General features: G+C 37.5%; 2 protein-coding genes across 2 annotated transcripts; one reads left to right on the top strand and one right to left on the bottom strand.

Moving 5' to 3' along the window:
- Positions 1–128: 128 nt before the first annotated feature.
- On the top strand, positions 129–10401 carry nop14 (NOP14 nucleolar protein homolog (yeast)). The gene is made up of 19 exons (XM_028026259.1): positions 129–285; positions 987–1169; positions 1770–1904; positions 2227–2368; positions 2650–2801; positions 3078–3215; positions 3302–3424; positions 3515–3646; positions 3731–4043; positions 4163–4293; positions 4368–4453; positions 4553–4688; positions 5531–5632; positions 5890–6043; positions 6137–6296; positions 9499–9646; positions 9764–9882; positions 9994–10149; positions 10237–10401. The coding sequence occupies exons 2-19, from the start codon at positions 987–989 to the stop codon at positions 10331–10333; spliced, it is 2607 nt and encodes an 868-aa protein (XP_027882060.1). The 5' UTR covers positions 129–285; the 3' UTR covers positions 10334–10401.
- A 2963-nt stretch (positions 10402–13364) lies between these two features.
- On the bottom strand, positions 13365–25287 carry LOC114150080 (alpha-synuclein-like). The gene is made up of 6 exons (XM_028026292.1): positions 25020–25287; positions 24484–24641; positions 24314–24343; positions 21586–21728; positions 14460–14531; positions 13365–14013 (listed from the first exon to the last, which is right to left on the bottom strand). Exons 2-6 carry the CDS (start codon positions 24602–24604, stop codon positions 13996–13998), a joined length of 384 nt encoding a protein of 127 aa, XP_027882093.1. The 5' UTR covers positions 24605–24641; positions 25020–25287; the 3' UTR covers positions 13365–13995.
- Positions 25288–25937: the final 650 nt, after the last annotated feature.

Here is a 25937-nt window from a genome sequence, read left to right as displayed (position 1 = left end):
ATAAGGAAGCCTCCAAATGTTTACCAGAGTGTGAAAATGTCGATGTCGATTTTATTGTTGTAAAAAGTAAGGCAGACGCAGAGACATGTTTTTGACGCTAGGGGCGCTGTTGGAAACATGCCACAGGAAGTACTTCCGGCATTGTGACCCCTCTGCACGCTGGAAAATGGAAACCTGGTGAAGAAACGTGGATACAAACAATTATATATGAAATTGTCCGCAGTCATTGGTTGATTTCTTTATCCACTTGAGTTTAATAACTCGACTCCTCGCTGTGACCTTAAGGTAAACATGTCTGTCTGTCTGAGATTTTGTTTGTTTACAAGTTGTTGAAGTCCGTAGCTGAAAATAACACTTGTTTTCTCTCTTGTTTATTAACTTCTTTATACACATCATTAGTTTCCCCTAAGGGGTATTTTAGTTTAGCAAATCAAGTCATTTAATGTTTAATCTCGTCAATAACCTGCCACATTGACATTATGGACTGAAGTTGATAATTGTGTTGTTAACTTTATATAAAGGGAACGAAGAAAAGAAAGGTAAAGGTCTTTTCACTTAAGGTTTATTTTAAAACTAACACATTAACTGTGAAAGGAAGCACAAATACAGAGTTCATTTTTGCTGGTCAGGTCAGAAAAGGCTTATATGATGTAAGTTTCCCAGATCCGGATAAGTATGTCAAAATATGTAAAAATATTAGTTTTTCCTGTATATCTGTCGCATTCTGTTAAAGTTTTATCCGTCCATCCTTTTTATTTCCTTCACACTTTGTGTTCTTTTCTGCAGAATCCAGGATTAGTCTGATTATTGTAAGAATATCTGCCTTTAACTGGTGTACTTATATTTGAAAACCGGGCAAAAAAGAAAAGACATAGAACTTAGAAAATATAGGAAATTGCAGAGTTTACTGATGAAACAGTTTATGAACTCTGTTATATGAAAAGTCAATGACTGATGCGTGATTATCTGTTTGTTCACCACGACAGATGGGGAAGGCTCCTAAAAAGAAGAACCTTGCCGACAAGGTCCGTAAAGCCAAAGCAGCCAGTGAGATAAAAAACAACCCTTTTGAGGTGAAAATTAACAGAAAGAAGTTTGATGTTCTGGGGAGGAAAAGCAAACATGATGTGGGTCTGCCAGGAGTATCCCGCTCCAAAGCTATCAGTAAGGTGAGAAACAGCTCAACTATCTGACTTGTTTAATTTTTACAGCCTGATTTATATTTCATTTATGATTTGCTCTTTTATGTTGTGTAATAATTTAAATAAAATGATTTCTTTATTTTGATAAGCGGAATTTTGTTAACATGCTTTTATACAAAAGATATAGTTGTTTATTTTTGCTAGAAACATATTTGAAAAGAAAAAATTGATGCCACAAACCTTTTATTTACAACATTTACCATCATCTGTTTGTTGCTGCTTAGTCTTTCACTTGTCTTAACAAACTTGACAGATTATCCATTAATTCTGGAAAGTACAAGGCTTTTAAAAAAATCAGTTTTATACATGATGCAACATTTAGAGAAAACCAAAAAATATTTTTAGAATGCTAATGGTTTTATAATTTTCTGTTTTTTTAAAGAAATAAAAAATTCACAAAGAGGGGTGTGGATTTACATACACACCATCAATTTAACACTGTGCCATGTTGAGAGAGGATTTTTGAAGCAAATGGAATAACAAACCAATTTTAAGTAGATAGTAGATTGAAATTTTCAACAATAAGGATATTGTTTCATTTTTTTAAAACTTTTTTTTAATCTACAGCGAAAAGAAACGCTCCTGAAGGAATACAAACAGAAAAACAAGTCTAACAAATTCATTGATCGACGCCTTGGAGAATATGATGCCAAAATGACTCCAGAAGACAAAATCCTTCAACGGTTTGCCATTGAAAGACAGGTTGGTGACTTCTTGGTGACAGGTTGGATTTGATTCCTTTTTATTGACTTAGCACAGAAAGTAATAACATTTTTATTTGGAAAATTATCTCTTTACTGCATAAATGCTTATTGTATATTGGCACTAAATCTTTTCATTTTGTCTGGTCTTTGCTGTCTGGATGATTGATGATTTAAGGAATAAGACATATATGTTTTCATTGAATAAGTAGTAGTGCTTGATAGAACCGTATACAGCCACAACAACCTGACACTTTCTCCAATGCTACTGTCACCTACTCTTGACATACAAATGGATCTTTACTTTGGTGTTTGGGTTTTAGCATTCCCATGGAAAGAGAGATGTTTACAACCTGAATGAGGAGGAAGAACTGACTCATTACGGCCAGTCATTGGCTGAAATTGAGAAATTTAATGACACTGTTGGTAGTGATGATGAATCAGAGGAGAAAGGCCTTTTATCAGGTGAGTCCGAACCACAGACACATTTAGAAAAATGTTATGTAGCTCATGGATTATTCAGGAAAGGAAAGTTTATTTGGATGCCACATGTTCAGCAACAAATCAATTCAAACTGCTTTGCATAATGGAAACATTATACTTTATAAGCATGCAGGTCTTTTTTTTCTTGTGTTTGTTTTCTATTTACTGATGTAAATTGGCCTCATTTGAAAATTCCCATCATCTAATTATTGCGTGTGAGTTATGTCGATTTGTTACTAAAGGTGTTTTATTTTAACACGTAGCTGAGCTGACCGCCTCCCATTTTGGAGGCGGAGGGGGTCTGCTGAGGAAGAAAACATCTGGGGGGGAGCAGGAGGATGAGCAGGGGGGTCAGAAGGCCAAATCCAGACAGGAACTGATTGAGGAGCTCATCCAGAAGTCCAAACAGGAGAAGGTGAGCCAACTCCACAGTCATGCTGATAGAACGGCACATGATTAATTGTTAGGCAAAATAACAATTATGTTTTTTCCAACTAATGATTGCAGTGATTTTTTTTTCCTGGTGTTTATGTTCTACACAGCATTCCTTCACATAGGTTAAAAATTATTTGCCCATGCCTTCCTTTCTTTCATTTACTTAACCTTGTATCCCTTTTAAATGTATGTTTCAAACATTGCTGAAATGTGAGATTGGAAAGGCCTAGAAAATGATGCAGACATCTGTTCACAGAGGGAGCGTCAGGTGCAGAAGGAGGAGGCCCAGGAGCTGACGGAGAAGCTGGATCAGGACTGGAAAAGCATTCAGGCTCTGATGGTGAAGAAAACTCCCAAAGCCGAACACGTCGACAAACCGGAGGAGAAAGCAAAGGTATGGTTAAAAAAAATAAACCCTGAAAGTTTTCTGTCTCACACCTAGTCCTCCTCTGATTTCTGCTTCTTGTTCGGGTTTACCAGCCGGAGGAGTACGACATGATGGTCCGAGAGCTCGGCTTCGAGATGAAGGCCCAACCCTCAGAGAAGATGAAGACCCCAGAGGAGCTGGCCAAGGAGGAGAAGGAGAAACTGCAGAAACTGGAGGTGACTGCAGCAATAGCTCTAGCTGTCATTACTGCTTTTATTTTTGCACCTTTTTATGCGACGGGTTCGATCTGCTTTATGTTTCTTCAGGCTGACCGTCTGAGGAGGATGATGGGAGATGAAGATGGGGCCAGTGTGCAGAGTCAAGTCCACATGTCTGCCGACGACCTGAACGACGGCTTTGTCTTGGACAAGAACGACAAGAAAACTCTTGCTTATCAGGTATCTCAGTTCAAAACAAAGGGGTGGGCTTTAAAAGATTTTTTTTTAAAATTTGTAAATAAATGATATTTTCTTTCTGAAAAGGATGGAAAATGGAACATTGAGGAAGAGACTGAAGATGACAAGGAAGAGGAGGGAAAGACTGGAGAGGAAGAGGGTTCCGAGGCAGAGGACGAAAATGAAGAGGATGATGATGATGTGGAAGAAGAGGAAGAGGAGGGCAGTGGAGAGGATGAAGACGGTCACTCTGACCTTGAGTCTGAACAGGAAAGTGAGAACGAGGAGAACGATGAGGAAGAGGAAGCGAGCAGTTCCAGGCAGCAGCAGACTCTGAGCAGAGAGGAGCTGAAGGCCCAGCAGGAGGCAGCCAAAGCAGAGCTCCCGTACACATTCACCGGTGACTGCTCTCACTCTACTAGAGATTATTTTCAATTACAAATGTACATGGGCAAGTCGAGGCCTTCATCAAGATTTCTTCTTCTCCAAAAGAGTTAAAAAATCTCTTTCTTCTTTTAGCTCCTGAAAGCTACGAAGACCTGAAAGATTTGCTTCACGGTCACACACCCGACAACCAGCGCCTCATCATGGCCAGGACTCAGAAGTGCAACCATCCTAGTTTGGCTGCAGGCAATAAGCTCAAGCTGCAGGTACGCCACGAAACGTACGATTTATCCTAGTGAAGTTTGCGTGAACTTAAGTTGTTTGTTTTCGTTTTTCTCAGAAACTTGTGGGCTTTTTAATGGAGTACATGGGAGAGTTGGCTACAAGGAGTCCACCAGAGCTCTGCACCATAGATAAACTCATTCCGTGAGTTCAGAAAGTGACTTTCTTTCCTTACTTTACATTTTAGGCTTAAAATGTAGAAAAAAATGCATTTGTTCACATTTTCTTCTTTATTTTCTGAAGGGAGCTGTACGCTTTGTGTCAGATGTTTCCTGAAGCAGCCGGCAAGTCCATGCAGAGCATCCTTGGAGATGCTGCTCACAGCATGGAGGAGGCAGTTGAGGTCAAAGGTCATGCTGCTTTTCCCACATTAGACATGGTATGAATTATTAACTAGAAAACTGACTTCCTTCCTTATGCTTTTTCTTCAGTTTCTGACAGGTTTTTACAAGATTTTGATCTTTGGGTCATAACAGCCACAAAAGCTGCTTTACTTGGCTACATGTTTTAGATCATAATCGTCTTGAAAAACCCAATGCTAACTTATTTTCAATGGACTGTATTGCAGCGTTTATGGTGCCATAAGCTACCATGCTATGGGGAAACAAAGGCCCATAGCATCATAGATCCTCCACTATACTGGAGTTAAAACATGAGCTGCTTTTCTACATATTTATACTTTGTATTTCATAGAAACCAGGTGAATTGTTTGTTGATGAAAAGCTCCTTTTCAGCAGACAGAAGCAAACAACTTTTGAAATCTCATTAGATGCTATCAAACTCCATGTGTTTATGTCTGTGATGGTTGGAGGAGAGATCCCTTTTTCCTAAGATCACTTCCATACAGGTAGTTTAAATGTAAACTGTGACTAATGAGATTTTGCTGGCTGTTAAACATGTTTGTAGCATTTTAAAGGTTTAAATATAATGGTTTTAGTTTTCTAAAAGCCACATTTAATGGGTGAAAATAAAAACTTGAGTATCAGTATGAATGTTTCAGAAACTAAAAAGATGAAACAGAATTTATTTCTTTGGTTCAGAGTCTCCTGGTGGTGTGTATGTTCTTACGGCTGCAAGAAAAGTTATTTTTTTAACAAAACTTTGAATCCAAACCTTCTTTAAAAGTTATGCAAAACCAGAGTTACAAAGCAATAGTAATAAACTGATCTCCAGTGCTTCTACCAGACTATGTCAAAGCTCGTTTGTGTTTTGTATTTTTAGCTTGTTTACCTCAAAGTGACAGCATTGCTGTTCCCAACCTCGGACTTCAGGCATCCTGTCACAACTCCTGCCCTGCTTTTTATCAGCCAGACCCTTACTAAGGTAAGACAAGTGCATCTTGATTATTGTCTGGATTTTTTTCATTTTTTGTTTGTTTGTTATCATATGTAACATTGTAAGTAAAACTTCAGCTTCATATTTTTTTAGACCAGAAGAAATTCTCCATGTATAGAGCTGAAACATATTTTACATTTTCTAAACTAATAGTTCTACTGGATCTATTCAAACTCCCACCAAAATTCTTATTGTCTGCAACAAATATTTAAATATTCCGTCTGTGTGTATTTTGTGCTTTTAAGTGTCCGGTGAGATCATTACAAGACCTAACATCAGGTTTAGTGCTGTGCTGTCTGGGTGTGGAGTACATCTCATTTTCTAAGCGCTTCCTGCCAGAGCTCATCAACTTCCTGAGTGGAACTTTACACCTGGCTGTGCAAGACAAGGCCTCCACAGGTATGTTCACATTATTAAAGCTTTTATTGGTTCACCTTGCAAATTTTGTTTTGAGGTGAAGCAGATCTGACCTATTTTGCCTATTTGTTTCAGGTTGCATGGTGGTGCCCCCCTTCAGGCTGTCAGGGAAGTACAGTGATCTGCTTGTGTTATCTAACTCAGAGTCCTGCAGCAGCTGGAGCAAGAAAAACCTCCCACTGTCTGCTACCCAGCAGCTGGAACTCAAAAGTGATCTGAACAAAGATCACTACAGGTAAGACTTAAAGTGTGTGTGTCAAGTTGTTTTAAGGTTGACAGCTTATATCTAATAATTTGACATCTCCTTTAATAAATCAGTCAAATGAAATTCTAAAGAAAGATGGTAGCTGACGTTAACGAAAGGTCGCATTTCCTTGGTATTTATGCTTAGCTACTGCCACCTATTTGACTTTTTTTGCCCGATGCAATCACTTTGAACATTTTATGACTTCTGTTAGCAATAACACAACCAGAAAAATGTTAGTAAGAATTTAAATATTCAGATAAGGATAAGTATGTAAAAAAAAAAAAAAGAGTTGATGTTCAGATATAGGTTGTATCGAGGACAGAGTTGCCTTTAAGAAAACATTCATTCAGAACAAACAAATTCAACAAATACACATTTATAGATAAAATGCATACAATAAAATTAGGTTTAGCACATTTGGTGAATGTAAAGATTGGGAATAAGCCAATCAAAAAGGTGAGTTTCTAATGAAGGGAAAGAAACTATGGTTCAAATAGAAAGAAGGATTGAATTACAAAGCCAGGGACCAAAGTGTTTGAAAGATTTCACATGGTGTGATCAAGAGGAAAAATAAAAGGAAAGTTCAGAATGAAGTGCTATGTTTGAGGACTTCAGATAAGTGTGAAGGAGCAAGCTTATAAAAGATTTCAGCTAAAAATGATCATTCAAATGATTGCTGTTTTTCTCCCTGTCTTTGGAAAAAAATGTACAGGGGCTGTAACAGCTATGTCAAGACACTAGGTGGCAGTAACAACCACAATAATGACATATTTAAAAGTATGGTAGATCCAGAGCATGGCTAAAGCAGTGCTAGCTAGATTGCAGCTAGCACTGCTATTTTGACACTGCTTTCCCTTTTTTCTGATTCATTAGAAGATTTAGTTTACATTTTAGTTTAATAGCAACAATGTCAGTCAGGACATGCAGGATGTGTCCTGATAGATGGTGGGCATTTTGAGAAATCTGTTTCTATCACCAAATATTCTGTTTGTATTTTGATCAAAGAAGGTTCAGGCAGGTTTTGGTGCCTCTGCAGGCTACAGACCTAATGTTAATCTTAGTGAATGGAGCTGCAAGAACCAAAATGAGCAATCTAAGAGCTTTTAGAGTTGTTGCTCTGTTTGGAGGGAGATATTGATGAAGACAGATGATGGGGCTTAAATATAGGCAAGCAGAATGAGTCAGAATATTGCAAAAGAAAATGTGTTAATACTTACATGTACATTACTGTTATGATGTGATGAATGAGCCAATGATCTATTAACTGCAATCAAGATTTGGGGTCATTTTTAAAAATAGTCTGTTTTCTCTGAACAATCAAATAAAGCAGAGAGAGGCAAGGTCAAATCAGAACCACGGGGACGAGATTACATATGGGGAAAAAAGGGAGCCGAGGACAGGCCTGTGTGGAACACCACTGGTAACAGGTCAGGGTTACCATTGGTCATTTTGTAATCTGTGCAAGTTATTGATTAAAGTATGCAAATAATGAAAAAGTCTAAACAGAGCAGTCAGACATATCTGTGTCAGAGTTTCACACCATCAGGAGAACAAAAATGAAATGATGTAATGGAAGATGTAATGGAAACTGAGACTGAAACAAGACTGTAATTATAGTCCAAAATACATATTTGTTCTTTTTCTGTCAGGACAAACATTCACCCACCTTCCTTCAACCAGCTGTTGATTGAGTCTGCGCGTTTCTCTGTATTGATCCAGATAGCGACTTTCATTGCCACAGTGTGGATGTGAAAGCCTAAGATACACCACCATGCTGTGTTTACCAGCACACACTTTGTGGCTCAGAGCGTCCCCTCGTGCAAGTCTGAGTCACAGGCGTGCTTTCACACAGCAGCTGGTGTGTGGGCACAAAGCAAAGCTTGCAAACAGGCTTCGGTGGAGTACGTTCAAGCACCCTTTGAGAGAGTGGGCATTTTTATTTGTACCCAACAATAAATATTAGTCAGAAACATTAAATTATAAAAATGCTCAAAATGATTCAGGCATTGAAATAATAGAAAAAAAAAACATATTTCTGAAACTGTTTATTTGTTTACATCGAATGAGGATGAAAAATGTGAGCTAGATAAAAAGAAATCTTTTAATCATTTAAAATAAGACCGTTCTGTCTTTAAGCATTTCTGTGCAAGTCAAAATATGTAAATTTAATCAAAAAACATTTTTTCCAGTATTTTCTTGTAAAAATGATCCACACGTTCTGTCGAAGACAGAGAAAGCATCGATCTCCTTCACACCGTGTGAATACATTTCTGCACGTCCTCACACCTCAGCGCCCAGTTATTTTCTAATTTCTGCATTCCTTTTGGGTATTCAGACACATGCTCACCAGCTGCTGCGTTTGCAAAGGACAGCGACTGTAGTCGTTTTTGCAGGAGTGATTAAATAACGAGTCAGTGAGTGTACTCTGCATGAAGGTTAAATTGTCTCTAAACAAATAATGATGAAGATGCACGCACACACACGCACACACACCCCAACTTACGCGCACACAGTATTGAAATTATACAGAAATAGTCATACAGTTAATGCATGAATATGCTTGTCCTGTTCATTATGGAAAACTACTTATTTTTTTCTACATTTATATTAAATGATTATATGCACATATGAAATGTATATATATATATATATATATATATATACATACATACATTCATTTAATATATTCTGATCAGATCCCATAGGGACTGCAAAAGACTCTACTCTTGGAACACAATAAGACTTTTACTTGTTTACAAGAATATACTGCGCTCATCTCCATGTGTACAGAACCTAATAGGCTGCCGTCAATGTCTTTGTTTAAACCTTGGTAGTTGCAATTCCCAAAATTATCTAAGTTTTAAGTTTTTTTTTTAAATGTTAAATCCAAAAGATTGAGTAACTTCTAAATTTGCCATACATACAGTTATTTTGTACTGGGTTGGACTTGTCAGAAGGATGTAAGAGTGGTGGATAAAACATTTTCATGTCAGATGAAAACATACATGCACTTCGTATTAATAGACATATAAAAACAGGAAGTGTATGCAATTATTATTTTTTTGCCCTTGGCAAAAAGGAAGAAACACTTGGTAATCGTCCTGTGGAGATGTTGAATATGTAAAGAGAAGATGTAGGTGGATAGGTCATACTTGTCTGATACCTAACTGCATAGCTTTTTTTTTGTTAGGTTGAATTGCTTGTCTACTTGCCTGGACCTGGTGAAGAGATGTTGCCTGCTCTACAAAGATCTCACCTCCTTCACGCACATCTTCCAGCCAATCAGAACACTTCTTTCCAAGCATCTTTGCTCACAAATGTTACCCAGTCCTTTACAGGTTAGAAGCACGTTGGTTCAATGAAGCAAAGTTTCCCTTCAGTTTTTTCTCTCTGTGTCCTTATCTTTTGCGTACATGTATTTTCAGTTAATTATAGTGTTTGTTGTTTTGCTGCAGGAGCTTCACAGCGAGATCTTGGACGCTATCAGCAGCGCCTCTGTGACTCACACTCGGCTAGTTTTCGAGAAGAAGAAGCCGATTCCCCTGAAATTGTTTACACCAAAGATTGTGGAAGTGTAAGCGTCAAGAGAGACTTCTTCCTTCCAGATCCTGTTGTTTAACAATTAAAAAATTGTAAATATATATTCATCTGCTTTTCTTTTGATTTAATTTATCTTTTTTAACAGCTTGGACTATGGAAAGAAGCGTGGCAGCACCAGAGAGGAGAGAGAGAAGGAGCGACTAAAGCACAAGTATAAAAAGGAGTTCAAGGGAGCTCTGAGGGAGATCAGGAAGGACTCTCGCTTCCTGGCCAGAGAAAAGCTCAACGAGGTCATGAACAGGTACGGATGAAACTCGTCGTTCGTGTGCATGAATGTGAGCCAAAGAACTGCAACACCTTTAACACGTTTACATATGTTGTGTTTCAGGGATGCAGAAAGAAAGAGGAAGGTCAAGGAGCTCCTTGGCAGTTTAGCCACTCAGGAGGGAGAATGGAAAGCTCTGAAAAGGAAGAAGAGAACGTGAAATCCAGAATTATAGTATTAATCTTGTGCTTTTCATATTTGTGGAATAAACATTTTGTTGAATTTTAAGGAATTTTTAAATTTTCCTTCTTCATGAAAACATTTTGTACTGATTGAAAGTCATGATTTCGCATTAGAGTTACCAGACTTTTTCATGCGGGTCATTTGGTAAGAAGTATTGTTGGTGCTTTTCTGTCAACAAACATAATACATTAGAATAAGCTCAAATTCATAAAATAATTGACACCTCTGTTTTACTGCATTTCTATTCAAATGTTCTGGGTGAATAGGGGCAGTATAAATTGATAAATCTCCATAATTTGTCATGAATGTGTGTCGCCCATCATGTTTCAGAAAGGTAATGATTGTGAATCTATGATGTTCAGTTTCCCACTGCAGAGAAATTCAAGTAATCTTGTAAATAATAATCTAAATAATAATGTAATCAAATAATCTAATGAGGTTTACTCAAAACTAAATCCGTCTCACAGAAGCCCAAAATTTTTAAATATGAGTTGTGTACGACCCTGCAAGTAATTTTGCACTTTTGGGTCATATACCTAATTTATACTAGGTATATGACCTAATGTACCTAATATATTAGGTATATCTGGTATCTTTCTACAGCTAAAGAATTTTATTAAATATCTATGAAAGTTCAAAATTTCCTCCAACTTTGAAGTAATTGTTATTCAGTGTAAAGGCTGTAAAATGATCACAAGATAATTTTACCAGAACTGTTTTCTCCCTACAGCAGTTTTAGATCTGGGAGTGCAGGGAAGTCTGCATCAGTTAAATTCCTTTTAAAAATTCGCCACAGTTGCATCTTTTCATTGGCTTTCTAGTTTTCAGCAGAAGCTTAATTTGGGTTGATTTCTTCTAGGTGGTCCATCTCCGGAGATGCCAAGCAATTGACAGATTGAGAAGAGAAAATACATAGTGATTTGATAGTTCTGCGTGTTCTTTGGCTGCTGGTTCAATATGTTGTTAGCAAAGCCGTGACTCAACTGGTGAACAACAACAATCACAGAGAGTCATCCTTTGGACGGCATGAACGTACCAGGACACAGCAGATGACATGTATGTAAATAACATGGAACAAGGTTTAGCATGTTATGGTGGCTATTTTTTCTGTGAAAATGTACAAGTGGGACAGTCATGCTCAAGGCCAGACTGACTGACTGGTTTGGCACAAAACAGAGGTCTGTTGGTATCATTAATTAAACAGCTTTTTAGTTTTGCATTACTCTTTAATGCACGTTGCTGCTGTCAAGGGGATAGTCTGACTCACTGGTTTTGTGCTGCTTTCTCACAAGATGATGAGTGTGAAGCTGCACTAACATCTATTTGACCTTGTTAAAATTTTATTTGTTTAATTTTTTGGTTACAATAGCTTATTTAGTAAAGCACAACCCGTGTGTTCTCAGTGCAGCCGTCACAGGTTCAAGTCCCGGACTGATGTTTACACCCCTGTTCTCACAACTTTTATTTTCTCTCTGATAACTGTCAAATAAAAAGCAAGTTGATCCAGTTGGATGACTTAAGTTCAGACTGATACAAGTTGAAAAGCTTCCTTGTCCAGGTGGTACATCCTTGTTTCTAGTTTGCATTGAGCGGTTCATCAATGTGAATATAAAATTAGTTTTATATACAACTGTTTTGTATTTCTGTCTCTTTAGAGACATGCTTCTCTTGGCATGATGGTGTATGTGTTCTCCATTTTTTAACCTTAACTGAAGAAAACCCAAAAGCTACTTTACTGTGATGAAAACCAATCTGGATCCTGCAATCTGCCTCTTTTGCTTTTACTCCGTCCCCCAAACACAGACCAGCATGCAGGTGTTTACCTGTCAGCTGGAGAGACAGCAGTGTCCTCCTCAACGACACTGCAGCATGTGGAGAAGTGGAGGCCAGAGGTCACCACCTTTAGCTGCACAGGAAATTCTGCTCAGAGAAACACCCTTTCTTGTCTCCTTGATGCCATGTGCATTGTTTTTATTTAAGTCATATTTGCTGTTGAGTCCTAATTTGTGTTTTTATTGCAAAAATATCAGTCTAGATCAAAGATAGATTTAGTGTATGAATAATGAAATATTTTTTTCTCTGACATACAAAATAATAGAGGATTTATGTTCCTATATGTCTATAACAGATGTAAACAAAGATTGCTAATAAGCCAGTTTGACAAAAAAAACACAAAGCAACAACTATTTTCATAGTTTTTACTTCACAAGTTTTTGACAGCAATTTTCATCTTCTGCAGAAATTGTAGTGGAATTATTCTATTCTAAATTACTGTTAAATTTAATTATATTTCTGATAAACATCCTCCACTTAGTTTCTGATTGCCCAATCTGGGGCACCTCCAGCTTATTCAAACGTATTGTACAGTTTGATTAGTTTTGAAACAGTTCTGATTGCAATTTGACAAAATAAGTTATGAATGTTAAAAACAAATCATACACAAAGTGACACAAAGTCATTGGGATTACACATAGCCATCTGTTGTTGTTATAGTGTCTTACACCTTTACCCTTAATATGTGTAAACTCTCTCAAAATGAGTTCATTTTTTGTTGAAGTAGAATAGACTCAAAATTTGAAATGGTGAGCTTGGAGGGTTTGTTCCTCTTAACCTACTTATCCTCACTGTGCTTGTTAACGAGATAATTTTGCTTCCCTGTTCAGTCTTATTTGTTTCCGTTCAAGTTTATTTACCCTTTAAAATATTACACTGGAGATTTAGGTGAATTTAAACACATATAATGTAAATACACAGTATTACACATATATTAATCTACATTAAATACAATTTTTATCTCAAACTTAATGTAAAAAAAATAAAATAAAACTGTAATGAGTTTTATGTAAGAACCTGTTGTTGTTTGACAACAAATTGAAATCAAATTGTGACCAAGTCTGTTTTCATTTAGGAAATCAGGAGTTGAAACAGAAATGTGATTCATAAACACACATTTGTTTTGTAAATACTTAATTCGCCACACTGACTTGTTCACACAGGACTTCCAAGAGCATAATCCCACACTTTACATATTTTATTCAACATTTGAATCCAAATAAATTCATGATACAGCAGTGAAGCTGAATATTACTTTTACATGCTATAAAATACAACATGAATGCACAAACAGCCCAGTACTTTATAGTACTCATTGCAAAAAAACAATGACAAAATACACAACAAAATAGAGAATATCATTATGCATCCATCTCAAACAGATCTGTGTGAATTGTTCCTTTATATAGAGACACTTAGGTGTTTGTAGATTGTGGTATACTTCCATGTTTGTGTTACGGACGCAGCCAACCAGCTGACAGTGGACAGACACACACACGCGCACACCCACACTCTGGGATCAGGTGGCCTTCTCAGTGGGAGGGAGTCACTGTAAACGACAGCTGGTCACAGAACACACACACCTGAGCCGCCGCCCAGGACGCAGGACGCGCCAGCACACTCGCACAACATCACTCTGTCTCCCTACAAGACATTCACTGCAAAGACATACAGAACGGCACGCACAGAAACGCAGACAGCAAGCACAGACTCCAAGACGGACCAGAGACGAGGCACGACGGGACTTGGCAGAGTGACATGGAATGTTTGGGTCATTTTGCTTCGACTGTGAAGCCGTCGAGCCGCTCAGTCGTCAGAGTCCTCCTGGGGCGAGAGAAAAGAACAGGTTTTGCTGTGGCTCTGCTGCGGCACAGGCAAATGTGATATGATCCCCCTACTCCATTATGATGTTGCATCTCAGACACTGGAGCTGGTCTATAAACACCCCACCCAGTCATATGATTTATTAATGACCTCTGACTGCTGTCACACAGGGCTGAAAGTCAGTCTGTGGCCTTGATAGGAAAACATCTCAGACATATTTGTTTTCTTTATCTGTCTGATCTTAAACACCTTTCTGAGACAGTCCTGATTAGCAGTATGAAATATAATTAGCTTCCACCAGTAGCTGTAAGGTAAAACCTTTGATTAATTAAAATAATTGTCATCACCTTTATATTCTCGCAAGCTCTCAACCAAAAGTGAGATGAACCCTCATACAGGTATTCACCAGTTTCTTTGTATTGTGCAAAGCAGTTTAAAAATGTTACCTCTGTAGGTTCAGTGGAGTCAGTATCGATCGGTGATTCCACTGCATCTGGTACTGCTGCGACATCCTCACCCTGCAGAAAAAAATAGAAATATATTTCACTTCCGAATTTTATACCTCGTCTCTGCATCTTTCAGACATCTCGTGAAGATAACGTTGTACGGGACATTAATAGTGTTGCTGTACGCGGGTAGCCCACATGTTTAGCCTCAAGCCCTTCTTTAGCTTAACTAACTCATGTTGTGTTGTGTAGTTGGAGAGTAGTCTATTATTTTTAAGTCAATTTGAGACACTTGACTATACAGTTCCTCGCAAGTGTATTTAATTGTGGTAAACCAGTCTGAAGTCACACATAACTGTGAATTACAAGGAAAACAATGCAATTTTTTGTATAGCAAACAATCTGACTGGAAATGTTAATTTGCAGTCAGATCTTCTGAATCAGTACCAGAACAACCTTTCTTCATGGAATTTGCACATCACAGACATTTTGCACATTCTTCTTTGCAAAATGGTTCAAGCTCAGTTAAATTGAATAAGGAGCATCTGTGAACATTAATTTTGAACTGTAGACATACATTTGATTAGATATATGTCTTTGACTGGGATGTTCTAGCAAAATAATTTGCTTTGATCTAAATCAGGGGTGTCAAACTCCAGTCCTCAAGGGCCGCAGTCCTGCAACTTTTAGATGAGCCTCTGCTGCACCACACCTGAATAGAATAATTAGTCATTAGCAAGGCTCTGGAGAACTGATCTACTCAAGGAGGAATTAATTAAGCCATTTCATTCCAGTGTTTTGTACCTGTGGCACATCTAAAAACTGCAGGACAGCGGCTCTTGAGGACTGGAGTTTGACAACCCTGATCTAAACCATATGAATGTTGCTCTCTATCTTTCAGGTCATTTTGCTGTTAGGAGGAGAAACTTTTTCTCAGTCCGAAGTCTTTTTCAGCCTTTATTCCCAGCTCTTCCTATCAACTCAGACCAGCTTCCTATTCCTAGAGCAGGAAACGTATCCCCACAGCATCATGCTGCTACTGCTATGTTTAAAGGTGAGGACTGCGTGCGTAGGTTGTAGAGTCAGTTTGCAATCAGGTGCGGTTAGGTGGGTGGCAGCTATGTCTCGGCATTAGTTTTGTTGAATCTAATGTAGTTGTGCCATACACCTTCATTTTTATTTTCAAATGATAAATTGAGATCTGTGAGATGTTCAAACTATGGGGAATTGTTTCATAAAGACTAGCCCCGCTTTACACTCCTTGACCAATCTGCTGTGTTCCTTGGTTTTCATGATGCTGTTTGTTCACAGCATGTTCTCTACCAAACGTCTGAGGTTTTCAAAGTAGAAGAGCTGTATTCATGCTAATATTAACTTGTACACAAACTGAATCTATTCCACTGAATGTCATTCTACATTCTGCTATCACGTCGCTCTCAAAATACCGGTTTACTTTGGAAATGCTTCAAAAGTCGACATCTAAATCTACAGAATAAAAACTCTGTTTAATCTTAAGTACAAGAAATAAATTCCACTGAGCTCTTTGTTTGTTTCAGGATAAATGTACATCACAGCAGTCATTATGGCAGGAGGCTGCTAAAAAATAACGAGGTTTAAAACGCTGAAGAAAAATGGACGTCTCTCCCGTCTTGATTACACCGTGTGACTGAGCTGACCTTGATTAGGGGTGATCACTGTGTGTTGATGAGTGCTTGTGGACGTGTGGGGCTACCAGATGGGGAATATAACCTTTAGGATGTCTTTGCACTTTCTACTCCTCTTGTTGCATTTCAAACAAGCCATCAAGCCTGTGTTTTTCAGGGAAAAAACCCCTCCTATTGACTAAAGTAAACATTCAGGCAAATTTAGCCTTAATTATCTCTGCAACGCTAATTTACCAAAGCAAACAACTGAGAATGATATATGTTAAGACATCTAAATCAAAGTGAAACCATTTTCTGATTTCTACTTTTTCTGTTGTTTCACACCCACTTTTGTCCTATATAAATGCATTTCTGGGTCCTTCTACCTTTCCAGTCACGCTTGTATCAGGGTGAGTCACCAACAGATGATGAATTGGTGAAACAATCGGATGAGAAGATTAATCTGGACAAAGCATCACAGTGTCGACTGTTTGCTCTTCTGTGGGCGAGCCTTTATCTGTCTGAGTGTCTCAGGAGAGTGGTGGAGGGACTTTTTCCACCTGGCATTAATTTTTAAATAGAATCAATATTAATGATGTTTAATGACTCCGAGTCGCTCGGGGAGCTCTTGTTAAATGAGGACAATCTGCTGCCATCTGCATGCCAGTCTCTTGTTTAAAAGAATATAGATTTTAACTTTTCCAATCTGCAGGTTTCTTCTTGTCAGATCGTTCAGTCAGTCAGTTGCGTTTACATCCCTCTGTTGGTCTGTCCTGTCTTCTTAAGATTCCACTTAATTATGCTGCACTTTCTTTTCATTTTGTTTAAACTAATACAACTAATTTCTTGTAAAATGGATGCAAAAGGAGATTTTGGATTAGTTAAAGATGAGTTGAAAAAAACACTATTGTTTTTCCAAATCTTCATGGGGCACAGGTTTGCTTACTGCAACCTGTGAAGGCACAATTAAGGAAATGTAAGTGCATGGCGTTCAGAAGTGACACGATTTGCTTTCATGAATTCCCCCGTGCCTCGGTCCTCATTAAGGAACGGAAGATTTAGCATCACAACAAACACTGAAAAATGTGTTTGTGTTCCCTGGGAAGCTTAGTGTTCCCTGCTACTCAAAAAGCAGGTGGCTAATTACAGCTGAATTCAGTTTGTATATTCATTTTAACATCTCATTAATAGGAGTGGAATATAGAAATGCAATAGCTATAAATTAAATATTACAAACTCCTCTCTTTGCTGTCAGTATCTGCATTTTGGAATGCAGCACCTGATTTTGTTGCTTGTGTTTCATTCAAACTAAATAAAACACAAACACAATGTTTTGCAAGGTCTGACGAAGCTTCAAGCTCATTTATCCGCAACTACAAAAGGGTAAAGACATTGTCACTTTGTGCAAAAAGACACAAACAATAGTTGCACAGATCAGCAGTACTGTAAATAAACCAGATGGCTTTAAGGATGCTCTCATCGATGACATCATATTATTAAAATATGAAATCTTAAATAATCTTTGTAACAGCAAAACAAATACCCAAAAACAACACTCTTTGGTGGGATACTTAGACAGAAAAGAGTCATGATTTTATATTGGAAATATTTTGCTGCACCCTTCAGTTAGCCTTACTGAAAATGAAACATTAATGGATAAGCTACAGAAGCATTGCTTCTCTGAGCCTGAGCTAATTAAGACTGGACTGGACTGAAGTTGAAAGCTATTCTGTGGTTGCATGAATTCACAAGAAAGACCACAGGAGTCGATCTGTGCAAGGCCAGTTTCCACATTTGATATGTGAGAAGATGGTAACATGAGTAACAAACAGCTGAAACACACAAAATTTCTACATAAAAATTAACATTCTGTTAAGGAATTATATATAAAATTGCTACATAAATATAAATTGAGCTCAAGAGATCAGATACAAAAAATTTATATAAAAAAAATGTATAAATTAAAAAAAAATGTAACAACAATCTCAAAACTAAAACATACCATTTTTTAAAATCTGGTTTATATTTCTTCCTGATAATTGGTAGAAAAACAACAAAACATATTTATTGCAATGAGTTTATTATTATAATCATTATTCATTTATTAACTTGGGTCTTTAGAAACTCATAGGGCAAAGATCTGGAGTTTTTCTCCAGATCCAGCGGCACGCTGCCGTGGATGCAGCAAGCCAGTTAACTAGAATTTACCTAACTGGTTAGCTAAACTCTTAGTACATATAATTAAATAGCTATGAAGTCTTAACATTTTGATAATATATCTATTCTTGTTGTAATTTGTCAGAAAAGTTTAATTCTATAAAATACATAATGTTGTGTATTTAGTGGTCTTACGAAGAATTTCACACAAACAATACAAATAAAAGGGCCTTTTGACGACATGACAGGAGCGTCATTTTTTATGTTTGACTTCTGTCTGAACAGCAAATTGTTTGCTCCGATAAACAGCTCTAGCCTCCTCCTCCTGCTTTGACAGACGAAGGCCAGACTGACTGATGGAGAATGCCAGGTTGCTACCAGCATGTAACAGCTTTCATTTCAGGTGAGAAAGACATGCAGCCGATATGAAAAATGATGAGAAATGACTCAAGGTCGGTACGCCATTTTTAACACAGTGAAGACTTAGTTTGGAGCTTCCACATGAAATGGAGGAATACACTGTGCTGCTGCCTCTGGGTGTGTGTAAATAAACAGCTTTATCTGCACACAGAGCTCAGTAATGGAAGCTTCTCATATTTTGGTATCTACAGATGACAAAACATCTTCACTTTTTTCAAAAAACAATTGGTCGCTCTCAGGGGCCTCTTTTAATTGCAACTACCAATGCAGAATGCTTCTTGTGCAGTCAGCTTTTTATGATAGTTCCTTGCTACTAAATATTCCACAGTGCCAAAACAGAAACTTGGCAAACTGGTAGGCCATGTAAAGTCATACAGCAGAGGTGAAGGTTCAATAACTTCATACCTCCAAACAACAATTAGCTCAAAATTAGTGCATAGAGAGCTTCATCAAATGGATTTCCATGGGCCAGCAGCTACATCCAAGGCTTTTATCACCAAGCCCAATGCAAAGTGTTGGATGCAGTCGTGTCAAGCATGTTGCCACTGAACTCCAGAGCCATGGAGATCAAATCATCCTCCTCTGTCTTGAAATCCCATATAAGCGTCTCCGTCTGGTAGTTGCCAGGAGAACTGCCCTTTCCTTACTGCATTGTGTCAAGTGTACTATTTGACACAGAGGGGCCTGTTTTTCAGGAGTTTGGAAGGGGCCCTTGGTTCTACTGAAAGGAACTCTTAATGCTTTTGCATACTAAGTAAGGCCCAGTGCTCTGTGAGAACATTTTAGAGAAGGCCCTTTTCGGGTTCAGTGTGAGTGTGCTCACAGCAATGTGCAACATGGACATCAAGTATGACTCCTTAAAATATAACACTTCTTACACATACCCCAACAAAAACTAATCGCAGCTTCCAACAACTTATCTGCTTTCAGCCTACCATGTATAAAGTTCCAGGTGGATAAAGTAATGAAACATCTCATGCAAAATGCTTGTCCACTTGCTGAGCACCTGTGTCCATCATAGATATTTGTACATGCAGAAATTTTGGAATCCAAATAGACATGCAAAGCCTTTACTTGACTACCAGCTCTGGGAAGTTAATACAGATATATATATATATATATATATATATATATATATATACTGTATATATACAGTATATATATACAGTATATATATATATATATATATATATATATATATATATATAGTTTCCATTATTTTTGAAAGACAGACATGACAATTGGACAGAGATAAGCTAAGATCTTAGCTCTTATTTATCACCATCACATTACTAAATGATCTGCTTTTGGACCAGATTTAATAAGTAAGCACTTTAGTTTTGTCTATTGAATTATGAGCTGTATTTCAAAGTAAAAGATCATTACTGTCCTGTTACTTTATTTTTTAAACCTTGACAATTAAAATACAAAATTCTGCATTAAGTGTAGGTTTAAGTAATAAAAACACACCTTGACTAATTGCCACAACAAAATATGCAACAGATGATGAGAACAGAAGAGCTTAAGATGTTCATATCTTGGAAGAGATTTGCTTCTACAAACCTCTGACATTTTCACAGATCAGCCAGTCAGCCAGCTAAATTAACATGTAACCAAAAACATCCATCACTTCAATCTCACTTACTACGTAATTGATATGCTGCTTTCTATAAATGTAATTAGTCCCAATAATGTTTACTTTTTAAGGTATTTTTCATCTAAAATACTTTAAGACAGTAAGAATAAATTTGCTGAATGAAAATTTTGGTTATAAAAAAGCCTTTTCATTTAATTTCCCCAGTGTGCATCTGTCCTACGTTTGTGTACAAAGACATACTTTTAGTAAATAAGCCTACAGACCTGGTACTGTACCATAATGTAATGTTCAGGTAAGCAAGCTGTGTAAGAATTTTTTGACACATCAGAAACAGCTGACATATTGTTCCTATTGCACATATGCATACCAATGGCATTTAACCTCATGCTAAGCTATACCAGCACTCTGTCTGTATTCATGAAGATTCACTCACCTCTGCATGCCAAATGCTTGAAGTGATTCCAACTGTAGACAGTCCAACTTTTCTGATTATTTTAGCTAATAATTATTTCAATACTTGGGAGAACTTATAAACTATATGTTGAACACTGAACTATCAGCTCAAGATGGTCAGACGATCAGTTAAAATATATTTTTTTAAAAGATAAGTAGCGCTGTAGATTTTACAACCCAATCACAATAAACGTCCCCTTTACACAACATACATAGAAACAACATACATCCTTTAGAAATGTGACGAGCTGATGGGTCTCAAAATTCCCATTAATTTCTTTCCAATTTGACTCAAGTAAAATGTGCCAATGCACATTGCAAGATTAAGAAACAGTGTAGCAGCAGATGTAATTTCCCTATGGGATCATAAATCTGGGAGGCATGTGGCATATAATCTGTTATTATGTAACAGAGTCAGAAAATGCAGGTAACGATCAAATTAGAGATGCAGCCCAAACCTCTGATGACTAAAAAAAATCAGTCATGTACGTTATCTGACTTTTAAGCAAGAACAAAGTCATGTCCATCTGTAAAAACTGTAATTTTGACAAGACTTAATTTTTTTATTATTTCTGTCCTCCTTTTTCCAGAAAAGGCTAAGAGATTAAAACCTCTTTATAAAAAGATAAATACGTAGATGAATATTTGTTACCATACATTGTGATTTTTTTTTTTTGTATAGTTTTAACCAACAGAGTTTCATAAGTAATTATAGTGCTTTATAAAAGCTGACGGCAAAAATCTCATAAAATGGAACCAAACTCAGGGTCTGCTGTTTTGCAAAATATTAAAAAAAAAAGTTTCACCAAAAATTGTCACTTACTATTCGACACAAGATTAAAAGCCTCTTTCTTACTTGTTTGGCTGGATCCTTCTTGACCAATCCAGTGGCAGCGGCGATGTTGCCCGCTCCTTCCACAGTTTTCTGGGCCACAGCCGTAACCCCGGTAACCACAGCTCCGCCCACATGAGACACTCCAGACACAGTTTTTTCAGCGACTGCAGGGACAAAAGGAAGGAGAAAGGAAAAGAAGAACAGAGGGAAGGATGTATTATTACAGTCTTAACACAGAATAGGATTAGGAACAGAAGTTTTTTAAGTAATCTGAGAAGCAGTTATGCTGATAGAAACAACTGTAATTATCACCGTTAGCTTGTCTTCTAAAAATTATGTTTCAAGCCAAGTAATTTATTAATGATTTTTGCTGTGTTGCAAACAGATAAAAAAAAAAAAAGTGTGTGTGTAATTCAATCAGCTAACTTAATTTGAGGAAGAGCCTCGGGTGAGTTCTGTTCAAAGAGACAGGGAAGGCAAACAAATTTATCCCCATGGTGGACTAATCATCTTTGACGGACGGTTGCAATCGAAGTGGAGGCAACAGGTGAACTCATAAGGCTTTCACTGATCAACCCGTACAGCATCATTAATCAAGACCAGAAGGCTCACAGGGCGTAAACACGGCCTGCACGAACCTCTCCAAAGCAGATTATCAGATCATCTAATGCAGATCGCTGACAAGACATTATGTCATAGTGGATTTACTTCACCTGCTTAGTGTAAGAACCAAAGAGACAAACCATCTGCCAGGGTTTCTACAGAACAATCAGTTAAGGTAGGCCTGGCTCTGCTTGTTCTCCACTTATTCTGAATGAGAAATAGCAAAGCAAGGCCTGCAGGGAATCATTCAGGTGTAGGGTGAATAAAGCAGTGGAAATGTGACACTTATTCACCCACAGAGATGCTATAAATCTGTCCTGTTAACCGCTTGAGGATTCGGTGAGGTAATCTCATTTTGCTTTTCAATCATGTAAAAGATCTGGTGAGTTAAAACTAGTCCTTTGTTTATGAAATTAGGTCTGGATTGGTATGAAATTCTCAAACTGTGGTAATCTTGTGTAAAAAAAACCAAAAACAAAAATCAGTACGGTTTCATGGCATCACAGGAATTACTCGGAAAACATAAAACAAAAAAGTGCTATATGGTGCTATAACTGGCATAATTTCAAACAGATAAAGCACAATTACTCCTTTTGCTGTTAAAATTATACTACATATTAATTACTGTAGTCAGGACTTGAGTCAGTAGGATGTGGGGCCCAACTTTAAAACATAAGGTCCAAACACTCATCTTTAATAACTTTTAAAAATAAACAAAAAAAACTATCCTACTTCTATCCATTAGTTTTATCCAGTTGTTGAATTTATTTTAATAATTATGTAAAAACAAATGTCAAAACGATCTTTTGTCTTTCATAGTTAAAAACTTATACAATGAGGTTTGCATGTCAGCTTAAAAGTACCTTCTCAAAATAAAAACATTTAAACATCAAGCCCAAATTTCTGTATCAAATATGCTTTTTTAAAATTTGTCTGATGTTTTATTCTGAACCTAGATGTCGTGTTTTCATTATGTATAAGCGAGAAACCATCATAATTAACGGAGATAACGGCTTCAAAACATCAGTCTTGTTGGTTCTTTGGATACCAGGTTTCACCTACTCTTTTCCAATAATTACATATTGTTAACTGTGTAAAAATCCAACAGCTTAAAACATCTCACACAGATATGGAATTACATTTTTTTTTTCTCTGGATGTTTGTCAAATACAGTGTGCATTAAAATTCAACAACACAACACAAACAAACAAAAAGAAACAACTCCTAATAACCTCTAAATAACATCTAATAACATCTAAAACATCCTTTGACTATAATACTATATTTGGCATTAATTTGTTGAATTAGTTTGAATATTTTTATGCAATAATTTTGTTTCTTTTCTGTGGGGGCAGGAAATACTTAAAAGCATTCTTTTTTAGTAAGCTGACTGGCAGTGTGCAGCAACAGGTGGGGAAAGGCCAAAACTGGATCACTTTGCGTTTCAAAAAAGTCAGAGAAAAATCTGGACACCTTGTCACATGATGCCAATAAAGAACATTTTACTTATAATGAATGACTGGCAATAAGTTACAGCAATTTTTATGCCATAAACTTTTAAAATCTTTGTATACCTTCATACTTGTCAGGTCAGACTATAGCTAGTGCTTACCATAGCAGCCTTGCAGTTTTAGGTGCCCAAAAAACACAAGTGTTTAAATTTGTTAGATTTCCCCACAGATAACCAATAGGCAACTGTTTTAAAACAGTTTTAAAACAGTGCTTTAACCCTGCATCCAACCTAACACTTGACCCTTGTCAGACAAAATAGGAACAAGTTTAAACTCATGCTTTGCACATGCTTGTACGCTTTTGCTGTGTTTTGGTGGTAAGGTTACATTGCCACAAGCAGGCCTGGTATAGTTACTGTTAATGTTATGGATCATTTTTGAGCTGATGATCACATTTCTAGAAATAATGTTGTTTTTGTGAAAAACATTTCAGAAAGGATAAGCACAAAGATCGTGTTATTCAATTTTAAGGCTGACAAGGCCTGAATATGTATAACTATTAATCTATTATATTCATGTGGGGGGGAAAAAGGGTAGAATCCAAGGATAGAATCATCCTTGGTCATAAACATAAATAGTAAAATTTAAACAAGAACATAGGGAAGAAGTCATTGGTATTAATAGAAAGTTGTTACCTGTGGAGACTCCATCCTTTGTTTTAGTACCTGAAAGAAATATGAGTGCCAAATATTTACAAGTATGACAATAAAAATGATAATACAATGTGGATTTATTTTTCTTTTTTAAAACTGTGGTGACTACAGTCACTTCCTGAGCATAAAGGAGATGAATTCCCGGAACCCACCAACATACATAACCCCATCCTTCGTCATCTCAGCCGCTCCAGTCACTCCCTGCTTGGTTTTCTCCGCCGCTGCCACGACCCCATCCTTGGCTTTGGAGAAACCCTTCATCAGCGCGTCCATGGCGGCTCGGTTCGGCTCCCAGATTACACGCACCCAGCTGCAAAGCAGGTCCAGTCAGACGGATGAATTGAATTAGTCGCTGTTAAAACACAGAAATGATGCCACCGCCCCGCGTTTTTGCTTTTCTGTTCTTTTCTTCTTCTTTTTTTTTTTTTTTTTTCTTCCTCTGACTGGTTTATTGTAGGCTGGAATATCTGTGCTGCCCAATGCGAGCAGCTTTGGAGCAAATCCCACCTGTAGGAATTGCAGCCTGTGAATGGCAGCAATGAAGGGCTTTACTATTAATACAACGGATAGTAAAGGAGAAAATGGGACTGATACGCGCACATACGATCACATTACTGCTACGACAAAGGTTATTTTTTGTACGATAAAAAATAAAATAAAATAAAAATAAGAGAAGTGCTTTACGCACCTGTTTGCTTCAACTTCCTTTCAGCACACAATGTGATGGGTCTTCCCGGATGGCAGCGGAGTATCCCCCCCGAAGAGCAACACCGACTTTACAGGCTCCAAACTTCAGCTGCTCTGAACTGGCGACGGTGTGTAGTGTCCTCCACTCGGACGGACAGAGAGGACTCTCCACGGGTCCGTTTGACAGACGCCTCCCACGCCGCAGAGACGGAGAAGGAGCGATTGATCACTCTCCCTCACGCACACACAACACGCTCCCTCACATGGATTACGTAGCCGTTTCTATACGTGGGTTGTCCACAGCGAGTAGGAGCAACAACAGCCTCTTTAATGTCATCTGTGGCCCAACTACCAATTAGGCTGGTGGCAGTGTAATTACTCAAAACAACCGGGCTCAGCTATTCTCTCTTCCCACATGTGACTAAGGATGTTAACAGCAGCTGCATGTAGCAGGTTGTTGGCGATTTCCATCAGTTTGTCAACAAATCTGCTTACAATGTAACCAGAAACGTCTGCAGGCTATTAGAAAGGCAAATAGCATCAATTTTACGAGTTTTGTGTGAATCATTTAGCAACAAATGCAACAAAGTAGCTTATAATCGATGAGTTAAGACACACACCAGCAAACAACAAATCTATTTACATGTATTTTATTAGTGGAATTTAAAATAGCTCATCATTCCAATTTCACGTGTCACCTTTATGAGAACTTAATACCTCAAGAGAAAAATACATTTGAATATTTACTCGCCTCTAAAATTGCTTGCAGGCAATTCAGAAACGAGTTTCAAAATATACACAAAACCCTTTGCATGTCAGTTTTGGACAGACAGATGTCAATTGAACATTTGACCTCCTTCCAGTCCTAATCAAAACCCTCTTCCCAACTCTCCTTCCAACCCTAATTCAAGTCCTCCTT

This window comes from Xiphophorus couchianus, chromosome 8, assembly GCF_001444195.1.
Source record: "Xiphophorus couchianus chromosome 8, X_couchianus-1.0, whole genome shotgun sequence".
NCBI classification, from domain to species: domain Eukaryota; kingdom Metazoa; phylum Chordata; class Actinopteri; order Cyprinodontiformes; family Poeciliidae; genus Xiphophorus; species Xiphophorus couchianus.
This window is presented reverse-complemented; position numbering and strand designations above follow the sequence as displayed.